This window comes from Gymnodraco acuticeps, unplaced genomic scaffold, assembly GCF_902827175.1.
Source record: "Gymnodraco acuticeps unplaced genomic scaffold, fGymAcu1.1, whole genome shotgun sequence".
Taxonomy (NCBI): Eukaryota; Metazoa; Chordata; class Actinopteri; order Perciformes; family Bathydraconidae; genus Gymnodraco; species Gymnodraco acuticeps.
Genome location: NW_022991935.1, coordinates 178,746 through 195,917, shown reverse-complemented (window position 1 = coordinate 195,917; position 17,172 = coordinate 178,746). Strand labels below are relative to the sequence as shown.

Genomic DNA, 17,172 nt, shown 5'->3' with positions numbered 1-17,172 from the left:
ATCACAGTATCGATGAGCAAAATGGATCGTGTCCTTTTCTTTACACGTATACCGTCCATTACAGCCACTGCTGTCGCTTGTGTCTCACCGCCAGTGTTTCTGTATGTCAAACAGGGGAGTGAATTTAAATGTAAAAATAGGCTAGTTAGAGGCAACACCTATAAAATAAAACTTCCTGAAATATGAGTTTTTATTTGCTTTTTTATTTTTTTATTTGAAGTATATCATTTATTCAAACTATTTCCTCAGTTGTCCAAGGGACAAACAGTCATGCAAGCCAACGAATACTGGTAACTTTGATACCCACCAAATATAATGAATTACTTAGTATCTATATCCACCCGACAGTGAAGAATAAATATATGTATAACTAGTTTAGCTTGTTCCAGAGGTAGATAAACTAGCTAAGTGTGTTAGGTCTAACTCTTGTGTGTTTCGCTCCGCTTACCGGTCCGGCGGGCGGAGCTGCAGGATTTCTGCTTCACACACACGTTGCATACTGCTATTTTACTGTCTTTTTCGGACACCTTAAAATAATGCCAGACCGGTGAAGCCATTTTGGCGAGCTTGTTTTGCCGCACACAGAGAAAAGTGTCATGTATTTTACGTCATGCGATCGGCTCTCGCGATCGGCATGTTTAGAGAGCACCGATCGATCGGTAGAGAGTGAGTATCGGCCGATCTCGATCGGTGACCGATCGATCGGAGCATCCCTACTTTTTGCACATGGATTCAACATTGTTATGTTGAATCAGGAAAAAGTGTTCCCAAAACTATTGCTAAAGTGCTGGAAGATCACGGTTTCCTCACATCTTTTTGTATGTTGTAGCATCAATGTTTCTTTGTTGGAACTGGTGGCTAACACAGTTCTAAGCCAAAGGCTCACGATAGTATGGAATAGTGCTGTCTGTCCACATACTTTTACTGTCTTCCATTATTAATGTGTGCTTGGTCACAGTTTATGAAACAATGGATAATAAAGAATGGATTGCTATTCAATCATATAAAGAAAAGTAATGATTGGATGGAAATGGCTTACAGAGCAAATCAGTCTGCCATTTCTTTAAGTACGGTTTTTGGGTCAAAGGCACGTTTCTGTGATTAAAAAATATTTGTATGTGTCTAGTTTCCCAGGGTGAGGCTGTTTCTCTTACTGGTAGATTCTTGGGTGGACATATTCAGGAGCCTCGCTGCTATAAAGCTTCACTGTATGTGTTCACATGCATGCCTCAAGCTGTTTTCTTCAGCAGCTACATTAAATATTTTTTTGACATATTCCAGTTACACTTTTTTTTCCTCATCCATTTAACAGTACAATGTTTGGTATTTTTGGATACTGAGTACAATCTGATATTATCTCTGCTTAAATGTGTTTATTAAATATCTGACACACTGAAATAGAAGCTGTACACAACATAAGATCCTTGTAATATTCCCATCACCGTTCCTAACTGGATACATGTTGGTAGCAGTCTTGTGGTGAGGTATAGTTTGGGGACGATTTGGAAAACACTAATATATGAATCTGATGAGAGAACTGGGGACAGTGAATGTATTCACATCATTTTCATAGTGGCCAAACGGTGGTAATACAACTTCCATGTTAGTCAAGTGACACCATTGGGCCCCAAAATGCATTTTTTGCTATTGACGTACAAAGGGCAGAAGTCACACATCTTCACAGTCTCCACACTTGAATAGACCCTATTTAAATCATTAGGTTCTCAAAGTTTTACAATTTTCTAAAAGCTGAGTCCAGAGTTCATTTCTCTGAGCCGAGACCAGAATGGGTTTAAGGAAAAGTGCCATGGACCAAGTAGAGGCGGAAGATCACTGAAAGATCCATCCCTGTACTGTTGTACTGAAGGTCTACTTTAATAGGAATGGACATGGCCCAGCCTCCAACGCTGTACCCAGTTCTCTTTATGCATCCATGATTCACTGTCAGCAGTAATGACTAAGTGCACCATAAACTAAGAACGTTGCTATGATGCATCATGTGACACCCATAATGCCCAAAAGTTGCGTCAAACAGACAAAAACTCTAGTTCCAAGTACAGAAGCTTGGGCATAACGATTGGGCATATTCACAGTTACACTCGTGCAGTAGTGTGAACATGACCTAATATGTCCCCGTTTAAGTTTTCAAAACTAAGGATGGGTTCTTATTTTTGTCTTATTTTTTAATTTGTACTAGTCCAAAGTTGAGCTGCAGGAGCTTTAAACCCTGTATCTCACAGAGCTCTCAGTGCAGAGCGGCAGATTTCCATCAGCTCCATGCATGACAGAGCAGAGAGCCGCTCGCTGGCAGGAAGCTCATCGATTGTGTTTGCCTCACGTAGCGTGCAGGACAGGGATTGTGGGGGGGGGGGGGGGGGGTTGTTATCTGACAGCGGACTGGGAGTTGCAGAGGTATAGAGTGATGTGGAAGAGAGAAAGGGATGGAAAGATCCCTCTGTGGTGATAAGGAAGAGCAGCTGGCTGGGCTGTGACCTGGTCTGAGAGCCACTTCCTGTCCCACACCAGGGACCAGTTCCATTTACCCTCAGCCTCTCCATAGACACTATGCATTACATGAATACATACTATGCAAACTATCTTGTTTTCTATTTATTTTATTGAAGATACTTCTCTTAATATCTGCACAGCTTTCCACTTCTCATAACATTACTGCACATATTTTATTGTATTATTCTGAGCATTTTGTCATAGGATACTGTACGTCATTTTTTGGTATATCTGTCTTTCATGTAAATAATTTTCTATATCTTTATGATATCTTTTTTAAATATTTGCTGACAAAAGTTAACAAAATGTGGTTGTTTTTCTTACAATTGATATTCTTCAACTGAGTTTATGTATGCACCACATACACCGGCAAATTCCTCATTTGTGTTAACCTACTAGGCAATAAACCTCAGTGTTGCTCCTAGGATGGAGTCATACAGCCGCTATTTGTATGGGGAAACACTGAACCTGATTTATTTTGTAGGTGTAGCCTCAACTTTCCACACATACCTTTTGATTTTTCAATTATAAAATGACTTCTCTGTTTAACTTCACTTGTGTGATAGACTTTAGCAGAGTCCACTAAACTTCCTCTTCCTCACCTCCTCTGTTGTGTGTGTGTGTGTGTGTGTGTGTGTGTGTGTGTGTGTGTGTGTGTGTGTGTGTGTGTGTGTGTGTGTGTGTGTGTGTGTGTGTGTGTGTGTGTGTGTGTGTGTGTGTGTGTGTGTGTGTGTGTGTGTGTGTCTGTGTGTGTGTGTGTGTGTGTGTGTGTGTGTGTGTGTGTGTGTGTGTGTGTGTGTGTGTGTGTGTGTGTGTGTGTGTGTGTGTGTGTGTGTGTGTGTGTGTGTGTGTGTGTGTGTGTGTGTGTGTGTGTGTGTGTGTTGTGTGTGTGTGTGTGTGTGTGTGTGTGTGTGTGTGTGTGTGTGTGTGTGTGTGTGTGTGTGTGTGTGTGTGTGTGTGTGTGTGTGTGTGTGTGTGTGTGTGTGTAGTGTGTGTGTGTGTGTGTGTGTGTGTGTGTGTGTGTGTGTGTGTGTGTGTGTGTGTGTGTGTGTGTGTGTGTGTGTGTGTGCAGCTCCAAATCTGCTGTGTATTTGTTTCTCAACACACACATACCATAGTAGCATAGATGCTGTGTGTTCTCTTTTGACCAAAGCCTTGTATGCTGTTACAAGCCTTTACTCTATGTTAAAGATAGTCATTTCAGGCAATTTTGCATATGTGTGTTTGTACCATTTATTCATACTGTGTGATTATTGCGTTAATATTAATTGTGTGTGTTTTTCTTCAGCAGCGGAACCTGGAGGGCTATGTGGGCTTTGCAAATCTCCCCAACCAGGTGTACCGGAAGTCAGTCAAAAGAGGGTTTGAGTTTACGTTAATGGTTGTAGGTAAGTTGGAAACATCTGACTCATGTCTGAGATGTGTGTTTGCATGTGTTTCTGCCAACCTGTGTATGCCCATCTATCTCCTCCTGTCTGAGTGTGTTTTCATTTTTGTGTGGATGTGGCTCATCAGCGCAGGTTGAAAGGAGGTAAAGAATGTGTGGCATGCAGCAAGTCACTCAAGGTGACAATTTAGAAAGCAGTTTGTGCAGAGTGGTGGTGCCCTGTGGCTTTAAGAACATTACAGTAAGTGTTGTGATGCAGAGTGTGCATGTGAACACAATTCATATGAAAGCTGGATTCCTACACTTCCCCAGGGGAGTTGCCTCTGCAGCTCCGGGATATGGAATATCACATCTGTGTGCTGTGGGTGATTTGATTTGAAACGGGGCCGCAGGGTCATGGCTGAAGGAACCTTAAATGTGGCTAACAGCAGTACAGTGGGAAGGAAGTGGACTCAGAGTGCAGGAACATACACTACCGCATATAGGTAGTGTTTTAGGGAGCCAAAATCACATTTCTAAATGTTTTTATGAGAAAATAAGGGGTTATTTCATCTAGTTGTCACAAGAACATTTTATTTCTTCACAAGAAAAAGAAGGATGACTTATTTCATTTAAATGTCTAGATATGCTGCAATAGAAAACAATTGAAATGGTTTCAAAACTGACTAAACTTTGACATAAACCAGTCTGTGACAATCCATCAAGATATGTTCTTGTAAACTCAACTTCAGTCAGATTATTCAAATGTGTTTGCCTATTTTACTCAGAAATTAGGTTTAACAAGAGGTTATATCCAAGATTTAGGTGATGATTTATGGGATTTTCTTTACAAACAGATCAAACGACAGAGGGTAAAAGCTGCACAGTTGACTGAATGGCACCACAAAGGTTAAGAATGTATTGAAGCAGCCTTTCTGAAAAATGAAAGCATGCATTTAGGTTTTATATCTGAAGTCATTGTAACCATGAAGCCTCTGCTGTCTTGTCAGCGCTCAGCCCTCCGTCCAGCTGTTATAACAGACCTGTCTGAACTCGCTGTGGCCCCCGACTCACCCAGAGACCCTCCTCTTTTGTCCAGTTGTTACATTTAAGGTCAGGGGCTAATAGGAAGTGGTATTGTTGTGTTGTAGGTCAACCTAGGAGTTAGCACGATAAAATGGAGATTTTTTTATTAGATTTTGGAATGTCGCATAAAATAAGACCACCACATGTTTAGCATACTGACATGTTTAGTTCAGCACAAAACACAAACACAGCAAAGGGTTAGGGTTAGTTACAAACAAACTATATGACGGCTGCATGATTTCACATCACCACCGCTACAAAGTTTAGTAGTACCATTAGGTCGGATGGTCACAACCGCCGTTTTTAAGAAACTCAAAAGCTTCGGACATTCACCAGTGGGGTATTAATGACGGAAAACAAGAATGAAAAGCAACCACTGTCTGTTGGAATGTGAAATCACCTCAATCAGTAGGTAATAGTACAGCAAAGTAAAGAGATTTAATAAAAAAGCCTGAAAAACAGTTCATGTTTTTTAAAAACACATTTAGTTATTGCTTTCCTGGCACAAAAGTGTAATAAATAACAACAAAAAAAACACAGTAATATCGCCATCGGCAAAATTGTTACTTTAAACATCATGTATTTTCATTTCAGTTAATCGTTTATTTGAAGAGGGACAATGCATATTGATGAACATTTAAAACAAATAATGCTTTAAAACGTAAACATGCTCGAGATACACTTTTTGTTATATTCCATGGAATGCTCTTAACATCCTGCTAACAATGAATATCTGAAGTGCTTTGACAAAAAATCCATTAAAAAATATCATCTGTGGAAGCTGTAGTTCTGTAAAAAGCACGACCAATCACCCGGCTAAAGTAACTGGATGGCCTACCTGCCTGTCAGCCTTCCATCTGTGCACAAACTTATCTCGTGCTCTCATTGGTCATGTGCGCGTTCGTGTGTGTTGGAGGAGGGGCTCTGTGAGGAAGTGGCAGATTTGTTCTGGCTGTGTATTTTCAAATTCTAGCGCACTCCAGCTGGTTTCTCCAAAATGACCTACCCCACCTTTAAGAACCTGACATTTATATACATAGCAACAAATAAATACATGATATGCAGAAAGATCATGAGCAGCACACAAGCAGTAAACACATGGCAGTAATGTAGCAGCTACGACATATAAAGTGCAGGAGAAGATAAAAGAGCTACATAAAGTGCAGGAGGAGATACCCCTGTGTTAAAGTGCATTTAGCGGTGATTATACGTCTGTTTGTTTCTCAACCATTCTTTGAGTTGACCTTTAAAACTGTTCAAAGTGGGACAATCCCGTATCTCAGTTGGGAGGCTGTTCCACAATGAGCTGCCTTTAATTGATATAACATTTTGTCTGAAAGTGGTCCTTCTGCGGTGGACTTCACAGTCTCCTCTGGTTTCTGACCTAGTGCAGCGTCCAGTGTCTTTTCTGTGGATGAATTCCCCTAAGGGAGGGGGGGGCAGTCCATGTAAACATTTATAAAGAAAACACATACTTTTAAAAGACTTAAAATGGTCAAAACTCAATAAATTGTGTGTCTCAAGGATGGTACAGTGGTGGTATGAATGTGGCTTTCTGTCAAACACATTGATAGCTCTCTTGTACAGCTGTTCTATTGGTTTAGGTTTGTGGCACAAGCAAACAACCAGTTTGTCAAACAGCATTCAATGTGGGATAGAATCATGCAGTGGAGGTATGACTCTGCAGCATTGACAGTTAAGAAAGGTCTAATTTGTTTAAAATGTTGCAAGTTGAATTTAATGGTATTTGATACTTTCTTAATATGTTTCTTAAAAGTCAAGTTTAAGTCCATTATGACTCCAAGATACTTGAAGTGGGGGACTAGTTCTATTTCTGCTCTGTTTAAAAACACATTGGATCCTTCGATTTTGACTGGTCGTTTACTGAACATCATGCATACTGTTTGTTTTGCATTTAACTGTAAGCAAATGTTGTTCAGCCAGTGTTGAACCTTGTCCAATGCATTTGAGAGACAGGATGAGATCATTTCAGTGTTTCCCATGTACAAAGATGACCGCATCATCGGCATACATTTGCACATTCAACTCAGGACATACATTAGGCAAGTCATTAATATACAGTGAAAACAGTAATGGTCCAAGAATGGAACCTTGTGGAACCCCAACAGGGTTGATGTTCCTTCCCGCACCCTTTTCTTGAGAAGGAAGACAATGTATCATTCATTTTAGATATGAACAGATTACTGTTTTCACCAATGTCTTCAGAGGACAGAGTGTCTCCTCAATCAATCATTTTCACTGCCTCCATAAAATGTTGTTGCAGGTTTTTGGGGATGAAGCGTGAACCGAAGGCAGGGGTTTTAGGTGCGGCCATGAACCTTTTTTTTGTGAGTTTCCTGGCAAAAAGAACAAGATTATGGTCAGGAAGTTGTATGTTTTAACTATTCTGTCAGCTTTGTTTGTAAATAATAAATCATAGTCTTGGAGGTTTTGGTTATTCTAGTCGGTTGATCCATTAGTTGTATTAAGTTGTGATTATCCATGATCCGTTTTAAGCTCTTTATATTTTGTTTGTCATTCCAGTTGATATTAAAGTCTCCTAGGATAATTAGCTCTTTGTTAGAATCACAGGAATTCAGCAGGAGTTTTACCTGTCATAGAAATCCACCTTAGCGGTGGGTTGTCGATACAGGCAAATCATGGTGAGGGACATTTCCTCAGATAGTGTGATTTCCACACAATCAAATTCAATATTGGCTGGGAGTGCAATCTCCCTACAAGTAAAGGTATTCGTTACATAAAGCAACACACCCCCTCCTTTTCCCTTCAGTATGTCCTTCCTAAACACATTCTATCCTGACATAGATACAAGAGTGGATGGTGACGACTGTTTTAGCCAAGATTCAGATATTCCCAAACAGTCAATATTGGACTCAAGGAGGAGATGTTCTAGCTGTTCATGTTTGTTGCAGATGCTGCGGAAATGTAAATGTCCACTGAATAGTCCCTTCGGCTTGCACCGAGGATCCCACACTATTTTAGCTTGATTCACTGTTTGAAACATTGTTGTGTTTTTTTAAATACAGGATTTCTAGGCTTTACCTCGGTGCCATTGTTGACAGTGGAGCAGTCAAATCTAGCTGGTGTTTTATGGATCTCCAGTTTTGGATTACAGCAATATATTGACTTTCCCACACACTCCAAAGGACATATACTTGATCTGATCTGCTGCTCTGGTGTAACTCCTCTGAACTGCTCTGCATTCGATTTGCCCATTTCTGACCACAAGTTTGTAACCTTCAATGTCAAGTTAACACTACCCAAAGCAAATATGTCAGTATCCATCTCATTCCGTAACGTTAAGAATATCAACACGCCTGCTTTTTCTAATGGAATGAATAACCTCACCTGCAAAGACTGCCTATCCACCACCGATGAGCTGGTCTCCCATTACAACGATGGACTCCATAACCTTTTAAACATACATGCACCTCTGAAATCCCGGTCTGTCTCTTTCACTCGCTCTGCCCCCTGGTATACACCTGAGTTACGCCAGCTCAAAGCTAAAGGTCGTCGTCTTGAACGCCTGTATACTAAAACTGGCCTTGTAGTTCATAAGGACATGTACAACAGCCACATACTCGTCTATAAGGATGCTCTTTCCTCCGCTAAATCAGCATACTATGCCAACTTAATTAGGTCAGGTGAAGGAAACACCAGAACCCTGTTCTCTACAGTCAACAGCATTCTGCAACCACCGGACTTTCTTGCACCCCACCTGTATTCAACTGCTCAATGTAATACCTTCATGACCTTTTTCAATGCCAAAATCAAAAATATTCACCAGCAACTGACCTCCTCTAGCTATACATCACTTCACTCAACTCCGTATGCTCCCCTCTCCTCTCCACTATCCAGCTTCGAACTTTCCACTGTCGCTGAAATATCAAATCTCATTCGTAAATCCAAATCATCCACCTGCCAGCTTGACCCCCTTCCTACCCACCTAGTTAAAGCTAGGGCTGCACGATTTGGGGAAATAATCTAATTGCGATTTTTCTGACGGATATTGCGATTGCGATTTGTTTTTGCGATATTTGTTTTTAAGCGACCCAACGGAAGTTTATTGTAAAATGCGGCCATATCTCCGGTTAGGAAGGTCGTATCAACGTGCTCCCATAGCAGCCCCGCAGCCCGAGCTACGAGCGAAATAACTAAACTTACATGAAACTTCCGTTGGGTTGCTTTAAAGTCAAGCTTCAGTTTAAGATTCACCCTGTAATAGATGTGAAACATGTGATGGAGCATTACAACTCCATTGGCTCCCCGTTAAATACCGCATCGACTTTAAAATGTTGCTCCTCACCTTCAAGGCCCTTCACACTCTTGCACCTCCATATCTCTCTGAGCTCCTTCACATCGACACTCCCTCTCGTGCCCTCCGATCCTCCTCTGCCTTCCAACTCACTGTACCTTCTGCCCGCCTGACCACCATGGGGTCAAGAGCCTTCAGCCACTTTGCCCCCCGTCTCTGGAACTCTCTCCCACAAGACATACGCAATATGGACTCACTCTCAACCTTCAAATCCTGCCTGAAAACCCACCTTTTTAAACTGCCGTATTTAATATCTTAATTATTCTAAACTGATTTTTAAGTCTTTGTTTTTAAGTCTTGAATTACTGTTTGATCTTCTTTGTTGCTTGTTTTTAATTATGCTCTGTAAGGTGTCCTTGAGAGCTTTGAAAGGCGCCCATAAATAAAATGCATTATTATTAATAGTATTCATTAGCAATAAAACATGTTTTTGAAAGGTTAAAGTCAAGTGAAAGCCAACTCTTTTTTTGTCAATCAAAGAAAAGATAAAAAAGGCACAGTTTTAGTTTTATTTCGTCAATATCTTTCCTATGTTATGGAACAAAAATAATATATATTTTGCCACAGCTTTCATTCATCATTTATTTGTGGAAAAAAACTTCCCTCCTTTAAATGTCCTCTGTGTAGAGAGGACTCACTGCTATGCTCCTCACATTTCTTATGTGTGTAATTAGGATCAGCTGGGGTATGCAGGGCTCGGAGCCAAGAGAACTGGGCAGAGAGACAGAGGGGCCCGTATGTGAGACTGAAACAGCATCTAATGCTGGTGGCTCTGTCTCTGGTTCTCACGCCGGCCGTCACTCTGCTGGCTCTGTGTCCCTGCTGCTGCTCTTTCACAACGGCAGTTTGCTAAACAGGAAGCTGAAACCCAGGCTGGAATAATAAAGGTTGGACGACTTAAAGAGTTCATCTCTTTCTCCTTCCACTAGGGGTGTAACGGTATCCGTATTCGTCCCGTACCGTCACGGTTCGGACGTCACGGTTCGGACGTCACGGTTCGGCACATGCAGTCACACGGCGAATACGCCTTTTTTTACGAGTGGGAAAAAAGTCTGTCACTCAGGGCAGTATTACACTATATATAATCCAGGGGGCGGTATTGCGCCTAAAAGCCAGCCGCCCGTAAATAACAAATGAAGAACAAGAACAAAACACAACAAAACGAACACAATACATGAAGAAGAAAAGTTAGTAGCTACGGCGAGTTCACACAACACACAGGAGCTAAAAGACCCACCTGCTTCTTTTAAATCAGGTGTGTGGGAACATTTCGGGTTCCCTGTGGACTACAGCAATGATGGGGTGCGAGTTGTGGATCGGACGAGGACGGTGTGTCGGCGTTGTTCGACAGCGGTGCGGTATGTTAGTGGTAACACATCAAACATGCTCAATCACATCCGAGTCAGTCTCAGTCCCCAGCGAGAGGGTTTTCTCGACGGCAGGTGACATAGTTACCGCCAACAGATCTGCCCTCACTACTGACAACGTAGACAAACTCATCTTTTTGAAGAAAAACTTGAAAGTAGAGTAAAGCTTGAGTACCTTTATTTAGGAGCCTCACACACTCACAAGTTAATTACACATGTTAGACATTGCTCCTAAAGGTACAGATTTTATTTTGTTTTATATTTATCGTTGTATTTATTTTATATATTGACATCAGGAGATGTTATACGGTTCTGTATTACCTTTTATTGATTGTGATTCAAACATTTTCTTATTATTTATTTTCATATTTTCAAGACATTCTTTTTAGTTGTACAGCTTATTTAACCTTTTAGTTTGACATCAGCCATTATAAATAATATGGCCATCTGAGTGTGTGTGTTACTGTTTGTGGTTTGTTTTTAACTGTGTAATACAGTTAATGATTCCAAATGTTAGAGTTCTAAACTTGCACTACTGTTAAAAATAAATAACAGCAAAAAAAATAAGCATTTGGAACTTTTTTTTGCTTTTCCTTGTTGTACCGAACCGTGACCCCCAAACCGAGGTATGAACCGAACCGTGACTTCTGTGAACCGTTACACCCCTACCTTCCACTGAACCCATCAGGGTCACCACAAGATACATCCACTTAGATTTACCAGCTTATACAATTATTTAATGTTAGCTGAACATTTTTTTAAGACCACCATAAACGCCCGTCAAAAAAAAAGCATTATTAACGAAATTACAAAATCATTTTTGTCAAGTGTTTATCAGCAGAAAGAGGATGTGTACACGTTCTTTACACAATCCAAATGTTTGTGCATTACTCATTACAGGCCCAATTCACGCTGTGCAATGTTCAATATGCCATAGAGAGCTGAAGTGAATCTACAACTTCCCGTTTCTAACAGAAATTAGTAACCTTGTTAAGAAACTAGGAGAGTGGTCGGTCCTATATGTTAGCATTTTAGCACGTTGTTTTCCTTAGATTCCCAAATAAAGTGTGGTTAATCGAAGCTGAAGAGATTTTCACATTTTCTTCCTACAACATCAGAGAATATTGGTCTATTGGCTCTGCTGTGTCTCTTGCTCTCCGGAGATATCCACCCGTGTCCGGGTCCCGGCGTCGTTTCCATCGACCTGACGGCTGGCGGCCCAGCCGCTGAGCTCCACACACCATCAGTCGGCTTACGAAGAGGCTGGCTAGCTGAACAGCGAGCACCACCAGCGGGTCTCTGCAGTCTCGCGCTGACGGCTGCCGACCTAGCAGCAGGACCTCTACCCACACCGTCGGAGGACTACGGGTCCACGCCGAGGGCTGGTGGCCAAGCAGCGGAGATCCACATGCCGAGGGCTAGAGGCCTAGCAGCGGATATTCTCGCACCACCGGACACCACCGGACTGGCTTCATAAGAGGCCGGCTAGCTGACCAGCTAGCTCTGCCGGCAGGTCTCTGTGGTCTCGCGCTGACGGCTGCTGGCCTAGCAGCAGGACCAACATCCACACCATCGGAGCACTGGGGGCCCACACCGAGGGCTAAAAGCACAGCAGCGGAGAACCATGCATCACCGGCTGGCTGCACACGAGGCCGGCTAGCAAAACAGCTAGCTCGGCCGGAGGATCTCTGTGGGCTCGCGCCGGCGGCTGCTGGCCTAGCATCTAGACCAACATCCACACCAACGGAGGACTGCGGGACCGTGCCGATGGCTAGTCGAGTAGGTTCCAAAGAGAGGAGAGAGACAGCAACCCTGTCTAGAGCCTCTCTCCAGCTGAATCCTATTGGACAGACTCCCATTTACTTTGACACTAGCCGTAGGTTCATGATAAATAGTCTTAATACACCGAATTGCATTTTCATTTAAACCAAACCTCCTTAGTACTACTACTTCATATCAAAAAGACCAACTGACACTGTCAAACGCTTTTTCTGCGTCCAGACTAACCAGAACCATACTCGTGCCCTTTTTATGTGCATTGTCTACAATATGGAGAGTCCTTCTGATATTGTCTTGTGTTTGGCGCCCTCTCTCTAATGAATCCAGTTTGGTCTTCATGAATAAGATCTGGCATAAAAGTCTCAAATCTGATTGAGGTAAACAGCTTGTAGTCCACATTTAAAAGAGAAATTGGCCTATAATTTTTAAAGTGGTCTTTGTCTTTGCCTTCCTTAGGCAAAATGGAAATAATTGAACGCGTCCAAAGGCATCCCGACTTTTACGTCCGCTACGTCGGCTACGCCGCCCGCCTACGAACACACCGCAAAGACTTCAGTCGACGAGTGGCAATAACTGTCCTTACCAGAAGGCAGCGGCAGTGTGTATTCGTTATTCAAAAGAGGCAACAACCAATCAGAGTGATTTGATGTTGAATCGGCCGCGGGAGGTGTGAAAATGTGCCGTAAAGCAACGACGGTGCTGGACACACCAACCTGAGTAGGGCGCCGCGAATGCCCGACTGCCTATGACGGTCTCTGACTCCCAAAATCGGGTAGGTGTGTCAGGGCCTTTAGGACGATCAGCTTTCCATGGAGAACAGCCTTCAAAGCATCCCACAGTATCCCAGGGTCCACATCCCCATTATCATTCTCCTCTATATTTTTTAGGGCTGTCAGTCGATTAAAATATTTAATCGCATGATTGTCCATACAGATGAAGCGCTCCATTTCAGACGCCTACCCGTGCGGGTCCGTGATCGGCACTGGGTGGGCCCCTGCTGAAAAGGAAAACCCCCCCCGCAGGACTTGAAACGCCCCCTTGATAAATACATTTAATTATAATGAAACCAGCTGCAATGGATCATGGATCCACCAGGGGGAGCCGTGATTAAAAAGCTGCCACACTGGAACTCATGTGAAATAAACAGCTGATCTACAGGTATCTGATATAGCGGATATTTGTTAAGATCCATATGTCACGGATAGGATCATATTCTGTGCTAAATAAGAGACATGTAATCATTTACTAAACATCCCCATGTTTTTATTTAACAAAATAATGTTTAATTCACGTTGGCGTAAGTACAAAACCATCGCTATGTTTTTAGATCAGGAAATGCATCCAGGCTCAAACAAACGATTTTCAATCATCATCCTCACGATCATTTAATGTAGGCTATCATATGTTCGCGAGTTGAAATGAATGCACTAAATGTAATCCACGTGAGTTTACAACAACAAAAATAATCGCTTTGTTTTTGGAAAATGCAGCACGGGTCTCACTACCGATCATCCTAATCCCACGGGCAAACAATAATATGTACAGTGTTAATAGTTTACTGTATTATTAGTGTCTAATATTACTGGGGATTTCGGAATGGTAGCCTACTGGATTTTGATTTATTGTATCGGCTTCATATCGCAATATATTCCCGAAGTCTGAAATGCAAAAATGTCCCACATTAGGGCAATTCACCCTACATTTAATCATTCATACAAAATCATATTTTGTTTCTTTTTAACGAAATAAATGTGGTGTAATCCACATCATTTACTGTGTTAATTGTTTACTGTAGTATTGTGCACATTACTTTTCGCTGCTTGTTGCACCCCTGGTTAGAAGCTAAACTGCATTTCGTTGTCTCAGTACCTGCAATATGTGCAATAACAATAAAGTTTAATCTAATCTTGAGCAGGAACAAATGTATTTAGGCTACTTAGTACATATCTGACATAAACGATTAAACACATTTTGTGCATTCTTTAAACCGAGTCAAGCCGAGTCCGGAGGTGGCGGCACATTAAAGTGTGCACCTGATTGTTTAACTTGAAGGTGCCTGATGACATTTAATCATTCAAACTAAATCATATTTCGTTTATTTTTAACGAAATAAATGTGGTTTAATCCACATAATTTAGGCCTACTGTGTTAATTGTTTAGTATTGTTTAACTTGAAGGTGCCTGATGTGAACATTTCCAGAAGAACTCTAGCTTGAATGGCCTTTGTATGTATACAGTAGGCCTACACATAGGCGGCGCGTGAGGCTCAGGTTTGGGAAGGCTAAATAACTTTTGTTTTCATCTTACGCTGCCCGCCTCCGGCGTCTATAGAAAAGAGATCAACTCAGTGAAAGCACCATCTGCTGACCGATCAGAGCTCAGTGTGCGGAGTTTAAATCTATCAAGTCATATTACAGGAGAAAGGAAATGCAGTTTAAACTGCCGTATGCAGAGAAGACGCCGACGTGTCGCACTTATCATTCATATCACACTGACATCACATCATCACTCAGATCATCGATCTCACATCGATATCACAATATTTCCTTATCTGAGTCAGCTTCTCGAGCCGTATCTGGCCGTGCAACACTTAGTTACATTGTCACATATACTGTATGCAGACGTATTATTTTAAGCAACACATTAAGTTGACGAAACACTCAACTCAAATGTAATAAAGTCAGATCCCCTCGTGTTTTAGATGGGGCAGTATCATAAAACTGTTGTACGCTTTCAAACACTCGGCAGTTTATTTTTTAACGAGTTGTTCTGTATTCTCCTTGCAGGTGCAACTATGTGGCTTATCCTGGATTATATGTTTAAGTCATCATGGATGTTTAAAGTTCATATTTGTCTAATATTAGTTTACTTTTCATTAATGAAGTATGATGTTGCGCTGTCAGTACACTTGTCCCTGTTTGTGATTGGTCAAATGTAGCTAACCCCGCCCCTTTCACGTGAACGCGTTCTCAGCTGGAGAGAGAACCCCTGGCTTGATTTACCGAGTTGATAACCAGCGCCGTAGGACCGTTTAGCGAGATCGCGTTTGTTAGGGTTAGTTAAGATAACTCAAGCATATCCAGGGTCTGTTGAACTGGCTTCGTGGTACAGGGCACAGGTGGCTGCATAGCAGCACTAATGTCAAAGACATTATATTTTTATTTTACCAGGATGCAGTTACACAAATATTTAGGAAGGCTTAGCCTTCCCTAGCCTCCAGCACCTGCTGCCCCTGGGCCTACAGTATAGCCCAACCATGTACACCTTCCTTTTTTCCCGTCCAAAGTTTGAATTGGATAAAGGTAATGGTTATCGATGGTGCTTTTATAGCCTATTGTATAATAACTGTGTGATTTATATTGCTTTTCAAATGCATATGGCCACCCATTTACATTGCTCTTCCCGTCAAGAATATGAATAGAACTTTAGTTAGATCACTTTACATTTCTGCAAATTAATTTTTAATCACACACGTCTCCCCGTCCCGAAAATGATAAATAAAATAAAAAGAGGAAACCATTTTCAAGTTCAGTTTTCAACATTTTATTTAAAATGACTGACATAACAGACACCATACTGTAGGCCTATCTGCTGCGGAAACCAGGACGAGCTATTTCGGGATCTGTTTTTCGGGGGCTCCTCAGTCTCTCATTTACCCGGCTCCTGATTAGGACACATCCTGGGGATTGTGTTTACAAACATTGACCAGACCGTTCACCAGCCCCCACCCCCCATGTTGCCTATGTTGTCCTGTGTTGTGAACTCTTTGTTTAAAACGAATTGGCCATCGCAATGTGTGGAGGAATTCTCCCAAGGGTCACATTCCACAGCCCCCCCCCCACTCCCCCCCCACTCCTGTGATCTCCCATCCCCCAGTCTGTAGGTTTGTGTTTGCATATTTCTATCCCGTAATTCCTACTGGTCCTCTCACGCACATACATTCTCCTTACAGTATACATACATAGGCTATATGAGTCCGTGTATCTACGGACCATTTGTTTTTCTTTATTAAACAAGTTAACGGAAGAGCGTCTGAGAGGCGTTGTTGCCCTTTTGCTTGTTACCTTACTAAATGGTCTAATGGTCAGTGGAGCGAGGGGGGAGGCCCGCGAAACTCGCGGAAGTGATTTCAAAACAAAAAGCACTCGTTTGCTTGGAACAAAGAAAACGGCCAAGACACACATTGAGTCCAGAAAATGAATGTTATTAAGGGCTGTAAATATAATAAGCCTGTGTCTAAAATTGACAACAGGCTTATTATATTTACAGCCCTTAAGAAACACTTTTGTGTTTAACAGCTGACCACTACCATGACATACTTTGTTTTAGTACATTTCGCATGAGAGCAAAATGTATAAATATGAGCATTAAATTATATGAATATGAGAACAAAATGCATGAATGTGTGAGTGACAATATATGAATGTGTGCATTGAAATATGATCATATGAGAGCAAAATGTATGAATGTGTGAGTAGTGTGTGAGAGTGAAAATGTATGTATGTAAAAGGAGAATATATGTGTGTAAGAGTGAAGATGTATGTATGTAAAAGGAGAATATATGTGTGTGAGAGTGAAAATGTATGTATGTAAAAGGAGAATATATGTGTGTAAGAGTGAAGATGTATGTAAAAGGAGAATATATGTGTGTAGAGTGAAGATGTATGTATGTAAAAGGAGAATATATGTGTGTAAGAGTGAAAATATGCTGCATTTTGAATGTCCGATAG

At 41.6% G+C, this 17,172-nt stretch overlaps 1 protein-coding gene across 5 annotated transcripts in view; it reads left to right on the top strand.

The window, feature by feature from the left end:
• LOC117535748 (septin-7-like) overlaps window positions 1–17,172 on the top strand; it is a 78,855-nt gene that overhangs the window by 3,331 nt on the left and 58,352 nt on the right. For 4 of the 5 annotated variants that reach the window (XM_034200285.1, XM_034200284.1, XM_034200283.1 and 1 more), the window contains exon 2: window positions 3,797–3,896. In XM_034200285.1, the coding sequence (XP_034056176.1) occupies window positions 3,797–3,896 (100 nt within the window). The remainder of the gene's footprint in view (window positions 1–3,796; window positions 3,897–17,172) is intronic. The other variant, XM_034200287.1, reaches the window with a different exon arrangement.